The sequence below is a fragment of the Leuciscus leuciscus genome (genome assembly GCF_965113295.1).
Source record: "Leuciscus leuciscus genome assembly, chromosome: 15".
NCBI classification, from domain to species: domain Eukaryota; kingdom Metazoa; phylum Chordata; class Actinopteri; order Cypriniformes; family Leuciscidae; genus Leuciscus; species Leuciscus leuciscus.
In genome coordinates this window covers 20,839,271-20,861,455 of record NC_138739.1, presented here as the reverse complement: position 1 = coordinate 20,861,455, position 22,185 = coordinate 20,839,271, and the positions used below count along the sequence as shown (strand labels likewise).

Genomic DNA, 22,185 nt, shown 5'->3' with positions numbered 1-22,185 from the left:
TTGACGTGAAAAATATGAATGTCTTTATCTCACCAATTCTCTTATAAACATCTCCCAGAAGTGAATGACACAATATGATACAAAGTTAGCCTTTCTTGATAGACTTGTGCCATCTGTACAAAATGAAGTGATATGGAAGACCGCAGAAAGGGAGGAAAAACCCTTTCACAAAGTGTACAAACATCTGCAGAACAATGAAATAAAAAACAAACAAAAATAAAAATAAAAATACTTAAAACATTCCTATTCACATAATTAAATTCAATGTAACACTGAGAGAATTTTACATAAAGACAGTAGTATAAATACTCTTATTGGCATTAAATAATTCTGTTAGAACACTCATAGCTCACATACAAACATTAAGCCGATATTCAAAGACAAGCCTGAATCAAAGTCATCCAAAGAAAGCGGCTCAATACTGATTTCATGCTCTCCTTACACTAATTCAGTAGCGCTCACTTGCATTTCAGCGTAGTTGACATAATTCAAAGTATTGCTCAAGCCATTACAATACAAAACACGTCAAGCGAAACCCTTTCAGAATCTCGGCCCAGTCTGATTCATTTGGAAGTACAGTTGGTTTGGAAGTGTGGCCACATTAAAAGATGAAATACCACCAACTACTTTTTTTGGTCTAGATTGACCTTTGTTATAGATAATCAATGAAAAGCAACAAAACATCTGCGATAAAAACCAAAACATCTCAATAAAAGCATGAAAGCGTCTCAAAATTCACACTCGATACATTTCGCAAGCAATATACATAACGTATCTTTTAAACTAAATAAAAATAAATACATATCGACCCTTCGATAGCATCTATGAACTCAATGAGAACATAAAATCGGTCCATCGAATGGCTGTAAGGGTCGAGTGTCTTTCCAATAAATGTCCTGAAATCATTAAGTTTAATAGCAGTAATCATTTTTCCCCAGCATGCAGCAGGACAGCGAGACATCAGCTTGCATTCCATTTCATTAAAACACACTGAACTAGATCAACTCAGTGTGGAATTACCATATTTACATCAAAGAATTTAAAACCATTTGAGTGCCTTTCTAAAGACAGAATCAGTAGAACATGTATAGTAAAACCCATACTGAATGCTAAAGGACGTGCGCGGGGCGAGTCACGAGAAATCACCCCAAATTCAACAGAAAAGAAAATTATTAGAAGAAAATGAAAGGTATTTGTAGGAACACTGTGGATATTTCGCATTGTTACATTATTTTCATGTATTTTTTTATTTATTACTGAATTACAGTAAAAAAAATAAATAAAAAAAAATCACAAATTAAGGTAGTATAACAATTGCTAAAATCTGTATTTTGTCCACATTACGGTAATGAGAATTTTTTTTTTTTTTAATGAAGTGTATTTGTAGGAACACTGGATTTTTTTTGTTGCATTGTTACATTATTTTCATGTTTTTTACTGAATTACAGTAAAATACATTTAAATAATCACAAATTAAGGCAGTATAACTTGCTAAAAAAAATCCACATTACGGTAATAATAATAAATGTGTTTTATTTTTCATTTCGGTAATGAGAATTGTAAGGAAAATGTGCTTTATTAGTTTTAAAATCTTAATGGTCCTCAAAATACGCTTCATTTTCTTTGTGAATTTTTTTGTTTGTTTTGATTTAGGGTGAAAAATGCATGTTTGCCAGGTTTCATGACATTCACCCTTATGCTGCAAACCAAAGTCAAGTTAACATTCAATATAGTGACTTTCTTCAGCATTCATTCAGGGTCACTCTAATCCACGTCCAGTGCTATTATTGGTCCATTCGGACAAGTGCGCCAAGGCACTGTTGGGTAACAAACCAGGCAGCAGTTTTATACACAATATATGCCCTTAAAACATTCGACAAAGCTGTAAATAAACACGAAGCGAAATCAAAATCTTTTTCTTTTTTCCTAAACAAAGCAGTTTGCGATAATACGGCATTCTCTTTTGGCAAGAAAGCCTTGGAACAAAATATTTCAATGAAAGCTGCGTGTCCCTCACGTTTGAGCATACATCAGGGTTTGGCACTAAATCCAGAACAAAGCAAGACTCAAATAAACACTCAATGCGAGATTGTGATAATAACCGTCAAAACTTGTGTCGTGTTTCAGTCTTTCGAAACAAACCAGGTCCTTTCCTGTTTTTGGATTTGGCAAGCAAAAATACTTCACGGCAGCAGAAAGGTTGTTGTTGTTTTTTTGTACGTTTTCTGAATATAAAGGTGAACCATTTAAGACAGTTGTTTTGTTTTTTTGGGGATCTGCACAATGTCAGGGGTTACTAAGACATGTTTCCCATCATGCTCTGCTGTAACGGTACACAGCTGGAATGCACCTCACGATGAGAACTGGATAATCAGACGGATGTCAGGAGAGGACCCGGAGCGTTGTACGGATGAGGGACAGGAACACCAAAGGCAGTGGGACTCCGATTACGATCGTAGAATGAGGTAAAGCGACAATAACTGAATCCAGAGCAGAACTCCCATGGGACAGTGTAAAGAGTGAGCGCTGCCACACTCAGACGTGTTCTCCTGCAGGAAACAGAGGACGTTCCGGTTAACATTCACTATAAACGCACTATCACAATGCCAGGCTGTTTGTTGCTGGTTGCTAGGGTGTTGCTATGCAGTTTTAAAGTGTTCCAAGTGGTTTTAGTGCATTGCTATGTGGTTGCTTGAATGTCCTTGACAGTTGCTAGCACAATGTTATGAGGTTGCTAGGGTGTTATGAATGGTTTCCAGGATCTATATTGTTTCTTTGGTATTCTGAATAGTTGACAGGACATTATTATGTGATTGCTTGAGAGTTCTGGGTGGTTGCTAGTTCGTTGCTAGGACAATGTTATGAGGATGTTCTTGGTTGGTTGCTATGTAGTTTCTAGAGTGTTCTGGGTGGTTGCCAGGATGTTGCTATGCCGTTGCTTTAGTGTTCTTGGTGGTTGCTAGGACAATGTTATGAGGTAGCTAGGGTGTTCTGGGTTGTTGCCAGGATGTTGCTATGTGGTTTAGAGCCTGACCGATATATCGATATTAGGCATTTTCCAAACTATTGGTATCAGCATTTATAATGGCCGATAAATGAATATTTAAAAAATAAAATAAAAACAGACGAAACACCCTTCAACCATGTTATGAGTGTTGGCGTTGCATAGTTTGTCCACCAGAGGGCACTCTACAACGTCCCTGTTGAACAAAACACCAGCTGATCCAGCCAGAGTTAGGCCTAGCGAACATCCACAACTGAGATCATCTGTGAAGTGTGTTCATGGTAAGTTGGCAACTGTCACGAGACATACATTGCTTGAATAACAATTAAAAGAACATCCCATCAGTTCTCTTAACTCAAATAAGCATGACACAATTTGTGACAGCCATGTCCAGTTTTGCTGCTGTTACATGTAAGCCGAGAGTGAAACGGAATTAGCTAGTAATTGCGTTACGTTGTTATAGTATAGTTGACTGACTGTCAGTTTAACTTGGACAATGTGACTGAAGATTGTATTTCTTTAATAGCGTGACAGTTATAGCAATGAGATGTGTCATCTCTCCCCGGCCTGTTATTTTGAAAAAGTATGTTTTACAATAATTTTCAGTATGACGTTATCCATTGCTAAATTATGGCTATCATAGACTTTAGCTAACCACAAAGCTAGCTAATGCCATGGCTATCAGTGGAAGACCGCTAACATTAATGAACTTAGAAATCACAATGAACTTATTCTGCCTAAATAAAGTAATGATTACTGTATTTATAACTAGCATATCTGTAGTTCCAGTCCCTGCATTGTAAAGCATAAGTTAGGCACACGAGAAGTGAACATTTAGACATAGAGAAAAACGAGTCACATAATGGATTTAGTGCATCACTAAGTAGTAGATTTTAGAACGCAGGCAGCAAATGATGATTGAAAATGGTTTGTTGTAGCTTGATGGATAGAATTAAAAGAGTGCAGGTAAAGGGATAAGCAAGTTGACATTTATACATTTCATTTATTTTGATGTTCCTCTGTTCTGTTGTGACAAAAAAACAAACAAGTTTATTTTTAAACTGCATTATCATATTATTTTAGTGAGGACTCATAAATAACTACAAATAACTAATGTTAGGGAAATCTGTTTATGTTTTGTTACGCGTTTCTGGATTTTTTTTTTTTAGATGTATATCGGCCGATATATCGGAATATCAGATTTTTAAATCACCAAATATTTGGATCGGTATCGGCCTTAAAAATGCTAGGTTGTTCTAGGTAGTTGTGTGTGTGTGGTTGCTTGATTGTTTTTGGTAGTTCCTAGGACATTGCTATGAGGTTGTTAAGGTGTTCCGTGTGGTTGCCAGGATGTTGCTATGTGGCTGCTCAAGTTTTCCTAGTAGTTGCTAGGATGTTCTGGGTTGCTACTGTATGTAGTTTCTAGTGTGTTCTGGGTTCTTGGCAAGATGTTGCTATGTGGTTGCTAGAGCGTTCTGGGTGGTTGCCAGGGTATTGCTATGTGTTTTCTAGGGTGCAGTTACATTATAAAAATCATCTTTACAAAATATAAACTAAAGATGCAAAACAAACAGTGTTTGATCAGAGCAACAGACAACAATTCACCTCTGAGTTGTAGTCGAAGCATTTGTCAGGTCCTTTCCGATAGCGGGCAGAATTTAACACATCACACGGGTTCTCTTCTTGAGCTGGAGAAGAAAGGATTAAGGAAACGCCACAAGCTCTGTCTGTCATCCATCCATCAATCAAACAGAAAACAGAGTAGTTTAGGGTTAAAATCAGATCTGTTAGTGTTGCTCTGTGTGCAGGGGATCATGGGAAGGAAGGATACACTTTGTTCTGACAGGCAGGAGTTTCTCGATCTCGCAAGAGCTGCAGGGCAGCGTCTCAGCCACCACAAACAGCAGGTTCGTGTTTTCTATACGCTTGGCGTGGAACAACCTGACAGAAAAAGTGTTTGAGTTCAGAAAAGTGTGTTCAAATGCACAAAGGAATGTTCACACACACAAACACACACCTGGAGCAGTTCCCACAGTCCTGCAGCACGTTGAAGGAGTTGGTGGTGTTGGTGAAGTAGAACTGACTGTGAACCGTCACGCAGCTGCTGCTCCCTTTAGTGTCTGAACTCTCAGCCCAGGCGTCTGCTAGAAAACCGGCATAATGCAATCCCAGAATGATCAAAGCTCATTTAAAAATATATTCTATGAAGTATCAAGAGAAAATGTCTATTTAAATCTGTGTGCTGTGTATTTATTGAGTTTGGAGTATTGCTTCATTAGTTTAGAAACATGTGAATGCTATTTGTGCGATGCACCTTGTTGCTTTCTATGAGTGTTTCAGATGTTGAATTATGGTTAGAATGCGACTTTAAGCCTCGTGCACACCGGGGCGATTATCACTCGTGCTTATCACTCATGCTTATCGCCGACATTTAACACCTCGTGACTAAACAAAGGGCGCCAATGTGAGTATGCACACCGACGCGCAAAACGCCAGCTGTAAAAGTGCATTTTAAATAGAAAGAAACATCTCGGATTCGTTTTTTTGGTTTGACGCGCCACGTTAAAAACTGGCCGACCAATGAGAGCTGCTGAAGTTACAATATCGGCGTCTTTTCCATCGTCTTTCCTCATTCAATAGAACAATAATCTCTTCATAGTTGGAGCTTTTACTGCTGCTGCTTGAAATATACATGTTCTGTTTGCCATTTAGCAAAAAGTGTGTGAATGGTTTTGGCAAGCACGTAAATACTGGCTCCCTTCTTCTTCTGTGTGACAAGCGAGTGTCAGAAGCGTAAAGTTGCGCAGCGCCACTTTGTGTACTTGCGTACTGTTTTTCAATAAGCGCCATCTACTGTCAGGGAGTGAATTTGCACGTTCACTCGGCGTATCGCCAGTGTATTGCTTGGGTATGAACACAAAGACGTGTCGGAAAACGCTGGTGATAAGCGCGAGTGATAATAGTCCCAGTTTGCACGAGGCTTTAGAAGGTCCTGCAGAGAATTACTTCTCCAACCAGCCTAAACAGCTAAAATGTGCTCTATAAAACAAGCTAACAGACCAGCCTGACCTGTTGTAAATGTTTTTTTTAAACAACGTGACAAAATCAGAGAAAAACAAACCTGTGGTGAACCAGCTGCTGTAGATAAGTCCATACAGGGACTGCTGGAGAACAGACCTGAAAGAGACCAGCGACATTAACGCATGAGTATCTGAAACAATGTTATCAAGACATGAATGGATTTACCAAAACAGAATTTCACTTTCTTATATTTGACGTATATCTACTGAATGTTGCTCTATCAACCAACAGGGAAGGTTTTATCAACGTTCTTCAGTTGTACTCACCACGCTGCTGCTGACGTCCACCAGGCCAGACTGAGGAAATCAGCAATGGAGGGCTAATGACAAAAAAAGACTTTTAATACCAAAACACTGCTGCATTTCATCAGTTTCCCTACATGAGATTCAAATGGACACCATCAATGAATCAATGGAACATGAACAAATGAGTTTCTCACCACATAATATCCCCTGTGTGCGGCTCCCGTGTGGCTGCTGGCCGTCGGCTCACAGGCCGACTGAAACTGGAAGGTCTGATGGCGGGCGTAGATTGAGTTGTTGTAGAGGGCGAACATCAGGTAGGGGTCGACCTGGCCGAAGAACAGCCCCACCTGAGACAGACGTGGACATAAAGACGTGCTTATTAATATATTAAAGGGGACATATCATGAAATCTGACTTTTTCTGTGTTTAAGTGCTATAATCAGGTCTCCGGTGCATCTACCAACCCAGAAAACGTGAAAAGTGACAACCCAGTAACTGGTAAGCCTTTTCCTGCAAGCATGTAAATAAGCCGATCAGATTTCGCTCCCCTTCTGGCGTAGGAATATTATTATTATAATATTACCACCCCTTAATCTGCACGTTTACACACACGGCGCCGTCATTTGTTTTTTGCCAGCGACAACAGTGAGTGTAACCAGTTCTAACCAAGCGTGCCGCACAAGCCCTGAAAAGTGAAGCCAAAACGTCTCGATCGCCCCCCGGTGACTGGTCCTAGTATAGGTCATAAGCCCCGCCTCCCCGTGCTATTCAACGGGACGTGAGACCAACTAAACAATTAAATTACACTTCAAATATCTTTTTTCCAAAGGTGGTTTCTTTCATTTGCTGTCGTTTTTATCACGCTGATGTAAGTTCAAGTGTTTGTTTCAAAAATAAGTTGGTTTTTAGTTAGTTACGTGATGCGGTGGTGTAACGTCATGATTGACAGCTGTGATTGACAGGTTCTCTGAGCGAAGTAGTCACTGAAGCACCAACGGACATTTTTTTCGGGATCTTCGGAGGACTGAGGAGATTTGTATTTACTTTATTTTAACAAGCCTCTTGTCGTACTGCAATCAGTTTGTAAAAGAGTGCACTCAGGGAGAATGCATTCTGCGAGAGTGAGGGCGGAGCGTTGATTTCGCGGCTTTACTTCCTGCTCACTACTGCGCAGGTCTGGTCCCGAGATCGCTACTGCGCAGACTCAAGTTCCAAGATGTCAGCGCCATATCGGGACACTGGCGGCTTCACTTCTCACCAATGGAAGAGAGCGAAGGGGCGTCGTCCATCTTTTTTTACAGTTTATGGTTCTAACGCAATGGCAAAAGTTTGAGCAAAGCATGTCATATAATGAATCATGATTAATGTGTAGCTAACACAAATGTGAATTTAATTTAGGTATACTACAAACGAAATGTTTTATATTCTAAATATATATATTGTCGCTGTCGGGCAGAAACCTTGTATCACCATATTTCGCCAAGTACGATGCACTTACTGTTTCACATGCGGCCGTTCTAATGACGAACACAAATTCTCAGAAAAACTCCATTTGAGCTTGATCTTGGTAACATGTTAATTATATAATGACACATGCAAGTGTCTGACTATATATAAATCCACAATATAAAAATATAGACATCATAGTGTTCTTTCCATTTCCTAAAAAGAGCAAATGTATGCATTACATTTGGTGAAAGCACTACATAAGTGTACGTAAATGCGTTACCAATTTTAACATTATTTTTTTTCCAAAACTAATTAATTAAATTAACATTAAATCGACAGCCCTAAATATGATCTAATATAATCTAATATAATATTGTGTTAACAAACATTTTTATAAGTTTGATTTTTATATATAGATAGATTTCATGTGACTGTATACATATTATTTTTGGTGTTTTGGAGCATCTACCTTTTTCCAGTGATCTCTCTGATTGGACATAACCAGGAAACCGCCATCATCGATCAGATAACACAGCAAATCCTGAAACACACATTCAAAACCAGATCAACCAAAACATGTACAGCCAAGAAGATCTGTTATCATGTAGAGTTTGAGTGTGCAGGTTTTCTCACATCGCTGTTCACTTCACAGTCCATCTCACAGGATCTGGACGGGCCGCACTGCACAACACAAACATGAAGTTACAACATCTCACCACACTCATGCCAGTACAGATGAACATAATGTGAGAAGGGTGACGTTTTTCTTCCATAATTCCTCTTTTCCAAAAACAATCTTACCTTATGTGCGGACTGTCTGCTGTCTGATACGTTGCTGGCGAGGATCTTAAACTTGTCGACCCAGGCCTCAAAATCCAGCTTAACGCCGACCACTAATAACAGGAACACACGATGAGGATTGTCAGAGTACAATGTGATTTTAAACCTCAGCCGTAATGACTTATCAGCTTTGTCTCAAATAGGTTTTTTCTGAGAAACACACCAGCAGGCCTCATGGTTTTGCCTCCGATCACGACCTCCACAGCGGTGGTGACCAGAATCCCCACGGTGCCGTTCTCTGAGATTAACAGATCATCCATCGCTAGACACAAACATCAGAGTCATTCAAACGGTGAAAATTTTACATAAAGGGATGAATATCACCCATACTTAATGTATAAAGTCAACAGGAAATCAAAATTTAGAGACTTTATTTAGTGTCTTAACAAAGTTTTATTGCACAAAAATGTCTTCATACTCTTTCGTAATTACTTGCAACTTCTGAAACCGGTATGAAATGTATGAACCATCTAATCAATCTGTAAAAGACAAGACCCACCCAACTTTTATTTTCTCATTGAATATCCTAACGATTAGAAATATGTCACATTATGAAAGTTAAATGGGTTCCGGTTTTACGGTTGATAATTATGATTTTACAATAGCGGTCGAGCAATATGGGCTCATATCTATAGAACATGGTGGCTAATATCTGATTTAATGATGCTAAAATTGAAATGCTATTTAATGAACAAAAAAATTACATTTAGTCAAAAAATTATAAATATATAAAATAAATCACAAATATTTTCTAAATCTACTAATATAATTTAAATTGATTTTATTGATAAATAAAATTCTATAATTGTTATAAAATAAATTATGCATTTTTTAAATATAGTTTTGTTAAAAACGTTTATATACTGTAGATACCAGTCCATTTTGCAGCAGAGACAGCTATTGTTATAAGCAAAAAAAAATAAATAAATTATATATATATATATATATATGAAGAGTTCAGATGCAAAAGCCTCTAAATGCCATCTCAAATTTTCTTCTAGAATGATCATTTTTATCAAGCTCGTATGTTTAAGTTCAATAATTTCACTTAAATGGCAATGCAAATTACCTATTAATTGTCATTTAAGTGAAATTACTTAACTTAAATTATACAGGCTTTATAAAAATGATCATTCTAGAAGAAAATTTCAGATGGCATTTAGAGGCTTTTGCATCTGAACTCTTCATATATATATATATATATATATATATATATATATATATATATATATATATATATATATTATCCATTGGTTGATTTATTGTTCGGCCACTTTTTGCTTAGTGTTTGTAATTTATTAGGCTCACAGGCTCGTGTTGGCGCTCTGAAGATGTAGCCTTTGTTGTCCAGACTGCGACGGAAGAAGTTTGAGTTCAGGGGCTCGGGGTCCTCGTCCCATGATTCAGCAGCCCTGAAACACACACACACACACACACACACATATTTTAACGAAGCCTCCAGTAATTGTAATGTCATTACAGTACCGGCAGCGCCGTCACTCACATGTTGGGGTAAACGCGTGTGACGCCTCCATTGGTGGACGCGAACAGCGCCAGGAAGCCGTACCTGCAGAAATCAGATTGTCCAATGAACAGCTGAAAACATTCAAAGTAAATAAACAGACTCTGACGGGTCTGATCTTACGTGTTGAGGTCTTTGTTCTGCCAAACGCGTGTGGCGAGCTGCCAGAGGATCATTGAATCCAAGATCAGGTTATGAATGAGTCCCTGATCACCTGTGAGCACGGTTAAAAACATAAAATTATGAGATTCTCACAGTTAATAAATACAGTCTTCCCATTTTAGATGGCGAGAAAATATTAAATTGTGCATTATGACTTAGTTTTAGTTCATGAGGATTTTGTTGTTATTAGTCATTGAAAATATATTACTTTTATTTAATTATGGGTGCCTTAATATAATAATGTCATATTTAGTAATCAATACTAGCTGTAATATTAAGTAATCAATGCTGTAATATGTAGCCATTAGCTGTAATATTTTGAAATCAATATGAATTCATCAATATAGTCATATTTACTAAGAACTGTAATATTATTTAATAGTGTACTATTTAATTAGATCTGTAATATTTAGTAATAATTGCTGAAATATTTAGTGATTGATACTGTACTATTTAATTAGAGCTGTAATATTTAGAAATGAATGCTGAAATATTTATTAATAAATAGTGTAATATTTATTAATCAATGCTGTAATATTTAATTAGAGCTGCATATTTAGTAATCAATGCTTTAATATTGTAATATTTAAATGGAGCAGTAATATTTTGTAATCAATACTGTAATATTTAGTGATCAATACTGAAATATTTAATAATAAACGCTGTAATATTTAATTAGAGTTGTATATGTAGTAATAAATCCTGTTATATTTATTTAGAGCTGTAATATTTAGCGATCAATAGTGTAATATTTAATTAAAGCTGTATATTTAATAATAAATACTATTATATTTAATTAGAGCTGTAATATTTAGTGATCAGTAGTGTAATATATAATTAAAGCTGTATATTTATTAATAAACACTGCAATACTTAATAATCATTACTGTAATATTTAGAGCTGTTTATTTAGTAATAAATGCTGTTATATTTATGAGAGCTGTATATTTAGTAATCAATGCTGTAATATTTATTAATACATTTTGTAAAATTTAATTACAGCTGTAATATTTAATAATGAATGCAGTAATATTGTAATTACCAGAGGACACAAAATAACTGTTGCTATCATGTTTTATTACAGATCTGTAATGTTCAATAATAAGTGCTGTAATATGTAATAATCATTGCTGGTGTCGACATGTTCTCCGGTCTGGAGGTGAAGGTTACTCACAGTCTTCAGATTCAGGTGAAATCTCCACCATCAGAGACAGGAAGTTCGCCAGGAACTGTGTGTTATTCTCAGCCAACTGCAGACGCTTGCAGTATTCTCTACAGATAGAGAGAGTCAGTGAGCGCCCATACATATACACAATAATATTTAACAGAGGAAGTATCATAATGGATCTATGTGCACAAACCTGGGGGCCAGAAACACATGACCGGCGGACTCAAAGGAGTTCGGCAGCAGAGACTGTAAATCTGAGAGAAGGGCAGGAGAGATTATTGAGGATGAAACAGCAGGATCACTAATCTTACACAAGACAACATCCGTATTAAAGGAAACACTCACACTGCAGCTGTAGCATGACATCGCTGAGATCAGCCTGGATGTAATATTCATTGTACGGAGGAAGTACCAGACCCAGACTGCAGGAAAACACATGAAAACAACCAATGAGCTCAGAATGTTTAACGTCAAACCGTATAATCAGAACAGCCGAATCGACTCATACCTGTAATCAGTGTCGTTAATTGGTGTCCAGGAGTAAATGCGTATGACCTCATCAATGTAGCGCTGCAAGAAAAAAAAACATTTCATTATCAGACTTTTTTACTCAAGGATTTCAACTGTGCATTTGGGCAATATGGCGCATTTACTTAGATGTAGCAATTGCACAGATCTCTAAGAATCTGCAGTATTCTTGTTAGATTTCAAAACTAAACGTTTTTAGCCGTTTCTAGCCATTCTATGTATGTCTCAAATAGAAGTGCACTTAAAATTTTAATTTAGTGCACTTAATTAGTGTGTAGTGCACACTATTTCCGATGGATTTTTAAAGTATGCATCCATGCTTTTCAGTTATTATTAGTAAATGTCTATAAATAATAAAATTATTAGGAACTTGTCATTCGCTCAAAAAATGTTTGCGATTCACTGAGAAACATATACGTTTTGAAAAAAACGTTTGAGTTTTTGAGAGAGAACACAAAGGTCTTGTGAGCGAATGCAAAGTTTCTCTGGGGGTATGCAAAACTTTTGCTAGCGATCACAGAGTTTATTGGGGGAATGCAAAGGTTTTGTGAGCGAACGTGAAAGTTTTGCAAGCAAACGCAACGTTTCTCAGGAAAAGCAACATTTTTGACAACGATCGCAAAAGTTTCTTGGGGAACAAAGGTTTTACGAGCGAACGCAAAGTTTATCGGGGGAATGCAAAACTTTTGCGAGAGAAAGCAAAAGCATTGAAATATTTTTTTTTCCCGTTCCTTTAGGGGCTCCATATAAAATTTAAATATGTAAAATTACTTTTATTTTAACAAAAAAAATTATCTAGATTCTAAAATTTTCACACAAACATGCAAATAAATCGATTTGTGGTTTTAAGATGTAATTTTATGTAAAAACTGGAGTACTCTAACAAAATCCTCAATGTACTTTAACATTAGTAGTGAAGTATATACTTCTATTGTATATTTGGGACATAACGCAATTATGCAAATTGGGATCCGGCTAATTAATGACATCGTTTAGGGCATCATAGACATGTACATCTGAAATTTGAAACTGTAATTTTGAGCCATTTATAGAAAGTCATGTCCCAGATATCACACATGTCCTAGTTTCATCTGACACATTAATTGCACACACTTGCCTCGTCCAATGACTTAATTAGAGTTTTGATCGTCTTTTCTCCTGATCGGCCATCAATCATTTGCCGACGAATCTGAAGAGGATCAAAAGCAGGCGTTAGAACGTTATCCATGAGCTCCTGCTGATTTAACATACATTATCAGACATGATTCAGCCAAACGTCATATTTAACACATGAAGTGAGTGTGCTGGTGCCGCCCACTCCGAAAACAATGATTCATTTATTATGAACAACAGAGAAAGATGCGAGTTCTTTCGAGGATAATCAGAATGTTAGATCAGTAAAGACGGCACCTCCTGTTTACTACTGTCTTCTACTTCTGCGTCCAGGAAGTCCAGTGTCACCGGCTCTGGCAAATCCTCTTCCTGCAATGAGACAAACATCAACACAACCAGCGTTATTATCGCTAACTAAAACTAAAAACATTTTCGTTACTTGAAATAAAATAAACTTGAAATAAAAAGCTACTTGCCAAGGCAACAAATCTATTCTTTAGTTTAACTTTAAGTACTAAAATAAAAAAATATATTTAAACTATATAGATGTATATATATGTAAAAGACAAAAATGCACAACAATTACTAAAACTATACATCAAATTAAAATGGAAATTATTATTAAAAATATTAAATAAAAATATATATTATACTGAAACAACACTGAGACAAACACACAATCATGAGCATGATGAATCTTACGAAACCCGTCAAGAACATATCTGGGTCATATTGCATTCCCCAAAATAATACAAAATACAAAAATGGGCTGTTGGTGCACTTTGTTCATGAAAATGAAATTATTAAAAGACAAATGAGCGGGATTGTTTAGTCCTTTCGGTTTGCACACAGACAATCAGAGTCTCACTCGAGGCTGCAGGTTCGGATGCATGAGCACGTATCCATTTGGGTCAATGGCGAAGATGTATCCGTTTGCTCCCAGCTACACACAGAGAACGAGAAAAACAGTCTGTGATGACGTTTCCTGTTTCTCATAGTGGACGGATAAAAGACTAATAATAATACAATTACAATATACTGTATGATATAAAGCAACAATTGCAACTGAGACATACACAAAATTGCTAATATTAAATGCCATGATAAAATGGGAATCATGCTTTAACCTTTAACATGAAGGTGTTGGAGCAAACACACTTTTATTGATTGGACAAGCACATAATAAAAATATTATTATATCAGTAACATACATTTAAAAAAAAAAACTCATTAACCACATTTACAAAAAAGAATAATTTACATGAATATATTTATAATATAATATAAACTTATAAATGTATATACTGTAATATAATTAATATATATTGAATCAGTTACACAATTTAAAACCTCACTAACCACATTTAGAAAAACATATATTAATAATATACATTATAATTGCAATAAAATATAAATGAATATATGTTTATAATGTGATATAATAAATGAATACACATTTTTATTAAAATATGTATTTTCACAAATATTAATAAAACTTCACCATTTAAGTTAACCATCAGTGTATATTAATATATTATTAATATGATAAAATATGAATGTTTTATCATCACACACATTTTTAAAAACCTCATTAACCACATTTAGAAAAACATTAACAACATAATATTATATAATGTAAAATAACAATATTATATAAAATAATATAATATAAAAGTGTTAATATGCTAACTGTTTAATGTGGTAACATCTAACCTTTTTTATTTTATTATTAAGAGAAAAACAGAAATAAATCGAACTAAAGAGGTTACAGCAACAGAACTAAAAGGTAAAAGTAGCTCAAGAGAACAATTGCAGGTTGTGAGTGTAGAAGACTTCACCTTGTACTGTGGCGTGAGTCTCTTCAGCTCATCCAGATGAACGTCGACCCCCATCACTCCTAAAAGCAGCTGATTCTGAACACACAAACACTGCCATCAATGATCTGCACACAGCAGAGTTCAGCGTGAAGATGATCCATCAGTAATCGAGCGTCACCTGAGAGTTTCCGTCTATGGTGAGGTTGAAGACCGGCATCGTCCCCGTCACCACCAGCCCCAAACCCTGCGAGCGAAACAGAAACTCACGTTTAAGTACGACGGACCCAGAGTGGCCCATATGTTTCAGAGACAGAAGGCGGGTCGAAGCGACTCTCACCAGAGCATCCTGATAGACGTTGGTCCATTGCACCTGCTTGGCACTTCTGCCTGCCAGAACCATGGGGCGGCCCAATACGTCCAGATACTCCTGTGACACACATTCAAGCATTTTACCTTCCGGAAAATACCACCATTTGTGTTTGAATTAAGGCTGAGTGATTTGGCCAAATAAAATCAAATAAAAATGATAAAGTTATGAAAACAACAATATACATCTTGATATTTTTGACTATATTGAATATCTCAATATTATGTATTTTTTTCCATTCAGAAGAACAATAATAATTATATGCACCACTATAACGAAACATAAATACTTACTTGTACCCACACAATTTGCATAAAACAAATAACACTATGTTGCTCTCATTCTTGCAAATTGTTAAAGGGGTCATATAATGGTATATGCACTTTTACAAGTTGATTGTACTGAAATGTGTGTTGGCAGTGCCTGTACACAACCATCATAAAGTGATAAAAATCCATCCAGTGATTTTTTTATTATTTCCTTATATGTTTTCCCCTGTCTCAAATCAAGCCGTTCGATCTTGTGACGTCACAAGATCGGACGCCCCTCCCACGATTGTTGATTGACAGCAGCGTTTCAACACAGACCCGCCCTCGCTCGTGAGCGAGCTGTCTGTCATCATAGTCCGCGCGGTCATTGTTGATACGCTGGAGTAGAATGGCGTGTAAGAGATTGTGGTGTTCTGTTCTTAGGTGTAATAAGGAACACAGCAGTCATTTTGATGTTCCTAAATCCGAACCGCTGAAGACGCAGTGGCTGAGTTTTGTTTTCGAAGGGAATATTCCCCACGATCAACGTCAATGCTTTCATGTTTGCACGAATCATTTCACACACCAGACTGCTTTATAAACGAGGGTCAGCATAAAGCTGGTTTTGCTAAGAAGCTGCTCCTGAAAAAAGGATCGGTACCAACTATTCGTGTTCCTGCTGCACCTCCAGAAGAAGTGAGTGTAATGTTTTTTAACCTTTATATTAATCTTTATATTAATCTTTGCAAATCGCTTACACGCTTCACGATGAATGCGGCTAAGGTTTACACTCAGGGTACATTACGGCATGTTTTCTATGTACAACGTTCTCTCAATATAATTCATAATCCCACGTTTATAATGAACAACGCGTTATGGTTATTGTGTTATTATTACAAACGGTGTCCGCACAGAACAGAGGGGTGGGGTGAGCAAAGCTCATTATCATTTAAAGACACATGCACTTAAACGGCGTGCTGAAAACAGAGCTGTTTTTGACCAGGTAAAATTAGTGTTTTCTTACAATACTAATGAGAATTTTTAATTAAAGTATATTACAAACTTTTAATTTAGACCCTAAAGAATCATATTAGCTTGTACAAAAATGGCATTATATGACCCCTTTAAACAAAGAACATTTTTGCGTGAAGCACAGATGTTGTATAAAATCAGTTACAAAATTAACTGAAATAAACTGATTCCCTAAAATAAATCAACTTTAAACTCAAATGTTGTTTGCTACTGAATTTTTAATCAATTTGAATCACACTATTAAAGAGTCGCTGATTTGTGAGTTGCGAGACAACATTTTTGAGTGAAGCACACATGTCGTGTAAAACATATCAATTACGAATTGATTCATTGAAATGGACACTTTGAACTGATTCACAGAAATGTTGTAACAAATTAGTTAAGAATTGATTAAATTAAACACTTTTTCACTGAAACGAATCAAATGTATAAATCAACTCACTGACTGAATTGTGAATCAATTTGAATCATACCACTAAAATGTTTTGTTTCTCATATACTCGCGAGACAACAAACATTTTTGAGTGAAGCACGTCATATAAAACAAATCAGTTACAAGTCGATTAACTGAAACACTTTTTCACTGAAACAAATCAAACGTACCAACTAAATTGTGAATCAGTTTGAATCATACAAAGTGTTTTTTTTATAACATACTGTACTTGTGGGCTGCGAGATTGTGGGAGGTATTGATTCGTAACAAATCAGTTACGAATTAATTCATTAAAAATGAACACTTTGAACTCATTCACAGAAACGAATCAGATTTACCAGCTCTAACATTGATTTTGCTATAGAATTTTTAATCAGTTTTCAATTACACTATTAAAGTGTCTCATATTTGTGAGTTTCGATAGAATGAATAATCGTGAAAACAGCCTCTTTTCTTTAGTAACCTTAACTAAATAAACCAAGGCGCATTAAAATCATAAAATCATTTACAATGTTGCTTAATTTGATATTGCCAGCCATAACAGGAAAAAAAAACTTGCACACATTAATGTGTGTGTGTGTAACTCACTTGGGTGTTAATCCTTATAGCACAGATGGAGCGGATCTCAAAATAGTATCCTGCCGAGACAGTGAGACACTTAGTGAGATGTCACATGTGATTTCTGTATTTTTCAACATGCATCAGCATAAAAATCTACTTATATTATCATAGTAAGGGCAGATTTTAGTTTTTTTTCAGGAAGAAATCGCATTTTTACAAGAAAAATCCAATTGAGCATTTGTCTCACCCTTATTAGCACATGCGATCCACTGCAGCGGAGTGACATCATAATTGTGCTGCCCCACCGAGAACGTGAACACACGGACCTGCAGATGCCATCACATATCCCACAATTACCCCGGCAAATTAGACAGGAAACAAGCTGTTTCACTGGAGGAAAGTGCTAATTATGAGGAACACACACTTCCAGAAGACAACAGCAGAGCAGAAACACAAGACGCTCAACACACAATGAAGATATAAATCATAACATGTCAGGAAAGTGATGATCAGACCGTCTTATTGGGCCAGTTGTACTGCTCAAAGATGTCCTGAGCTCGGTCCTCCCCTCCATCAGTAAATAACATGATGATTTTATTGCAGTTGGCTCGAGGAACATTCGTCTTCTGTGAGAACGAGAAACGGAGAGAGAGAAGATTATAATACTGTGTCCGAACCAAAAGAGCAAGCAACAAATCATGACATCTCTTTAATCAAATGAACCGTGATTTTGTCGAGGCCTGGTTTCAAGCTGGGTAGCTCCGCCCACGGTGAAATCTCATTGGTCCAAATTTTCACAAAATGCAGGTGTGTTAAAGAGATATTCTGGGTCTTGTACAAGTTCAGCTCAATCTGCAGCATTTGTGGACTGATTTTTTACAAACTTAAATTTCAAAACTGACCCAAGAAGTCAAAAGGTGTTACAGATTTTAAAGGCAACATGAGTAAATCGTTATTTTTACAGTCATATGTGACCCTGGACCACAAAACCAGTCTTATGTGTAATTTTTTTTAAATTGAGATGTATACATCATCTGAAAGCTGAATACATAATCTTTCCATTGATGTATGGTTTGTTAGGATAGGACAATATTTGGCCGAGATACAACTATTTGAAAATCTGGAATCTGAGGGTACAGAAAAATCGAAATATTGAGAAAATCGCCTTTAAAGTTGTCCATTTCTATTGGCGATAGTGCTGCATCCATTCACAAAAGTAAATGTTTTATATATTTAAGGTGGGATATTTACAAAATATCTTCATGGAACATGATCTTTACTTAATATCCTAATGATTTTTGGCATAAAAGAAAAATCTATAATTTTGACCCATACAATGTTTTGTTGGCTATTGCCACAAATATACCCGTGCAACATAAGACTGGTTTTGTGATCCAGGGTCACATATTAGGGTTTATGGCATTGCATTATAGCAATGAAGTTGTGGAATGGATATATAAAGGTGAGTAAGTGATTTTCTGCACTAAAATCATGTTAACACTCATATTGTTCATGTCTTTTGGTTGTACTATTGAAACTGAGTATTTATATAAGCCATATATTCCGCTACAAATGCTGTCGATGAACTTCTCGTGTAAACTGTGTTCAGACTCACGTTGAGCAGCTGGTTGAAGGCGAAGTGAAAGCCGGATTTGTAATCGGTGGTTCCTTTGGCCTGCATCTGCTGCACAGCCTCTTTAAAGATCTTTTTGTTGCGTACATTGGCCTGAACCAGGTGCCTAAAGCAGGGCACCACTGCCTCAGCCTTCTCATTGAACTACCACAGAACGAGAGAGGAAATACAGCTCAAGTAAATGTACAGGTTCATGAATTATAAAAAAAAAAAAGAATAAACAGTGAATATTTAACACATAACTAACTTAGTAGCTTTATATTACAGCCTTTGTATTCTATTATATCTGCAAAAATTTCAAGAATATTTTATCAGTCGATTAACAAAAGTGTCAGTGCACTGCTAAAAAAAACAGCCTAGGCTGGTTGGCTGGTCTTCGCTGGTCTTAGCTGGTTTAAGCTGATCTCCAAGGCTGGCCAAGCTGGTGTTCAGCTTGTTTTGGCTGGTCTTTTAGCAGGTTTCCCAGCTAAGACAAACCTGGTCAGCTAAAAAGTGTCCAAAACCCCTTCTAAAACCAGTATGGGAGACCAGAAGCTACTTTCACAATCCAAAAAACATCATGGCATGTTCGAAATAGCACACTGACCCTAGCCACATTGACATAATCGTCATCGGAGAGCGTGTCGAGCATCTCTGTGACTGAAGCTTTGATCAGTTTGAGAGTGAGTCCACTGACGCTGCCGCTCCTGTGGATGGAAAAAAACGTCAAGGTAGAACAAACAACGCAAACGCACAGCAAAAAAGCACGTACATACTCACACGTCTACGAGGATGACCATGTCTTTCGGCGATGACGCTCCTTGAATGTACCTGAGGAAAACAGCAACACAAGTTTGAGTATCAACATGCCCTAGGCCACGCCCACAAACTGACCAATCAAAGCCAGCCAACTGTTTCTATAGATGTCTAGATGATTATGGATTTAAAAAAAAATTCTGATTTAGTTTTTGACAGTTTGACATGATTTCATGTCTCCAAATGAATATTACCACCATGTTAAATGCATAATTCAATTATTTCTTTGAAGAAAGCAGCAGATATGAATAATATATACAACATTTACTATTTTATGAGCACATTTTACAGGAAAATCAAGTTTTTCATCTAAAACATCACTTCAACTAGGCTATATGACAAAGTTTTGTAAGAAAAGTCTGGCTTAACAACCAAGGGGGAGGAGCTTAGCGAAGGGTCAATCTAGTGAATGAGTGCTTATTACATAAATAATATTAAATGAAAAAAATGTATATAGTAGTATTCTTATATTATCTTGCTGAATGTATTGACAAGCATGGTAAATTAAAATATACCATGATGTCAATTCTATTGAATGACATTTATTTAAATAATAAATTTAAATAAATGTAGTTTGACATTTTCACAAAGTGCACTTTGTAAAAGTGTACTTAAGTGTCATAAAAGTGTTCTCTCTTTAAGTACATTTAAGTGGCCTTTTATTTCATCAATATTATATTATTTGCAAATACAGTTATTTAAATATACTTTTAAGATTTGAACTACACTACAACACATTTAATACAATTAACCACACTTTTTTTTCACAAGGCAACTTATTATCTGATTCCTGTAAACACTTTAAAGATACAGAAAGTGTTTACCAGGGTCTCCGTCGTACATCGTAAAGGTCGATCTTATCCGGCGCTCTCCAGGGAGCAGCTAAAATGTTACAAAAATGTTTTGGGTAATAATATATTAATGCAAAACATACTGAAACCTTCAGTTAGACACAGATAAGTATGCACAGATAAGCATTATATCTGCAGATAAGCAGATTACCTGGGTAATATCTCGTGACCCCCGTGGCGCTCCCAAACGCTTGCCAGAGTAACGACGGGTCGTCTCTGCTGTTCTCCATGAAGACTCGCTCTAACGCTTGAGTCCAGTTCAGCTCATTTAGAATCACTGGAGCTACAGACAGACAGACACATTACAACTAGGACTGTCAGTCAATAACAATTATTTGGGCAATCAGACGATTATTCTGATGATTAATAGAGTAATCTGATCTTTTTTTTTTTTTTGAACAACAGCCTTTAAATGACTTAAAATACATGTGTAAGAACAATAAGGCAATAATAACTGTTTCAAATAAAGTATAAAAAGATAGTTTTAGTGAACAACACTTAATACATATTGTATATACATAATATAAACAATGCCAGCAGAGTGCGCCAACGCACATTGATTGTTGTTGTTACACTTTACAGCAGGATCAAATCCTTGTTTAATATTGACCAAACATTTAGTTCAAATGTCCACTTAATCTTTAATATTTGGCCAAATAGAAATGCTACAGCCACTGTAATTTCTTGAACAAGAACATGTCGACATAAAAACATGCAAACCCAGAGCGACGGTTCAAACTTTTATTTTGAAATCGCGATGAACATCTTTGCACATTAAGAAAGATATTGATGTATTCTCCAGTGTTGGCGTAGGTTTATAAATGATTTTCGTTATAAATCTGGTGTAATGTGTAACGCAAAGTTGAATGTTGTTGCCCAGAGAGAGAAAAACAATATGTGGTGTCGGAGGAAAAGATTCACGAGAGATGAGAGATGGCGTATTTTTCCCGGGTTTAATAAAATGACTTAAACGTCACACTCGTCCACATACATGGGGATTGAGTGAGAAAAAGCATTCAAATAAAAATTCAACTCAGGTCACAAAATATAAAAGGAAATAAAAGGAAGAGTACAAAGGTCGATAGAGCGGTTATCTCTTCTCCTCACCTGTCGAATCTATTACTGACACTCAACGCACATGCGCAGTTCTCATTTTACCTCAGATTACCATAAAAGCACAAAGTGACCGTTACAAATGGCGCACTTTGCATTTCCAGATAAACGTTATAAGCAACTCAAACTCAAAACTCCAAGCATGTAAATGATAACCAGTGGACCAATCGCATTGCACAGCATCTCAAATGTTGGTTCGTTCTTTCTGAAAAGTCTGTCCTCA

The 22,185-nt window shown here is 36.4% G+C and overlaps 1 protein-coding gene across 3 annotated transcripts in view; it reads right to left on the bottom strand.

Annotated features, from left to right (window-relative positions):
* The window catches only part of cacna2d2b (calcium channel, voltage-dependent, alpha 2/delta subunit 2b), a 31,062-nt gene continuing 8,877 nt past the window's right edge, over positions 1-22,185 (bottom strand). For 2 of the 3 annotated variants that reach the window (XM_082138418.1, XM_082138420.1), the window contains 32 exons: positions 21,001-21,132; positions 20,823-20,880; positions 19,963-20,013; positions 19,790-19,889; positions 19,186-19,347; positions 18,086-18,196; positions 17,818-17,896; positions 17,598-17,647; positions 15,267-15,356; positions 15,108-15,173; positions 14,951-15,025; positions 13,981-14,055; positions 13,410-13,481; positions 13,117-13,188; positions 11,980-12,041; positions 11,817-11,893; positions 11,665-11,725; positions 11,478-11,575; positions 10,265-10,355; positions 10,124-10,186; positions 9,928-10,031; positions 8,783-8,881; positions 8,581-8,672; positions 8,413-8,460; positions 8,249-8,320; positions 6,525-6,677; positions 6,352-6,404; positions 6,126-6,181; positions 5,022-5,148; positions 4,836-4,945; positions 4,610-4,692; positions 1-2,549 (listed from right to left, as the gene is read on the bottom strand). In XM_082138418.1, the coding sequence (XP_081994544.1) occupies positions 2,448-2,549; positions 4,610-4,692; positions 4,836-4,945; positions 5,022-5,148; positions 6,126-6,181; positions 6,352-6,404; positions 6,525-6,677; positions 8,249-8,320; positions 8,413-8,460; positions 8,581-8,672; positions 8,783-8,881; positions 9,928-10,031; positions 10,124-10,186; positions 10,265-10,355; positions 11,478-11,575; positions 11,665-11,725; positions 11,817-11,893; positions 11,980-12,041; positions 13,117-13,188; positions 13,410-13,481; positions 13,981-14,055; positions 14,951-15,025; positions 15,108-15,173; positions 15,267-15,356; positions 17,598-17,647; positions 17,818-17,896; positions 18,086-18,196; positions 19,186-19,347; positions 19,790-19,889; positions 19,963-20,013; positions 20,823-20,880; positions 21,001-21,132 (2,744 nt within the window). In that variant the 3' untranslated portion in view covers positions 1-2,447. The remainder of the gene's footprint in view (positions 2,550-4,609; positions 4,693-4,835; positions 4,946-5,021; positions 5,149-6,125; positions 6,182-6,351; positions 6,405-6,524; positions 6,678-8,248; positions 8,321-8,412; positions 8,461-8,580; positions 8,673-8,782; positions 8,882-9,927; positions 10,032-10,123; positions 10,187-10,264; positions 10,356-11,477; positions 11,576-11,664; positions 11,726-11,816; positions 11,894-11,979; positions 12,042-13,116; positions 13,189-13,409; positions 13,482-13,980; positions 14,056-14,950; positions 15,026-15,107; positions 15,174-15,266; positions 15,357-17,597; positions 17,648-17,817; positions 17,897-18,085; positions 18,197-19,185; positions 19,348-19,789; positions 19,890-19,962; positions 20,014-20,822; positions 20,881-21,000; positions 21,133-22,185) is intronic. The other variant, XM_082138419.1, reaches the window with a different exon arrangement.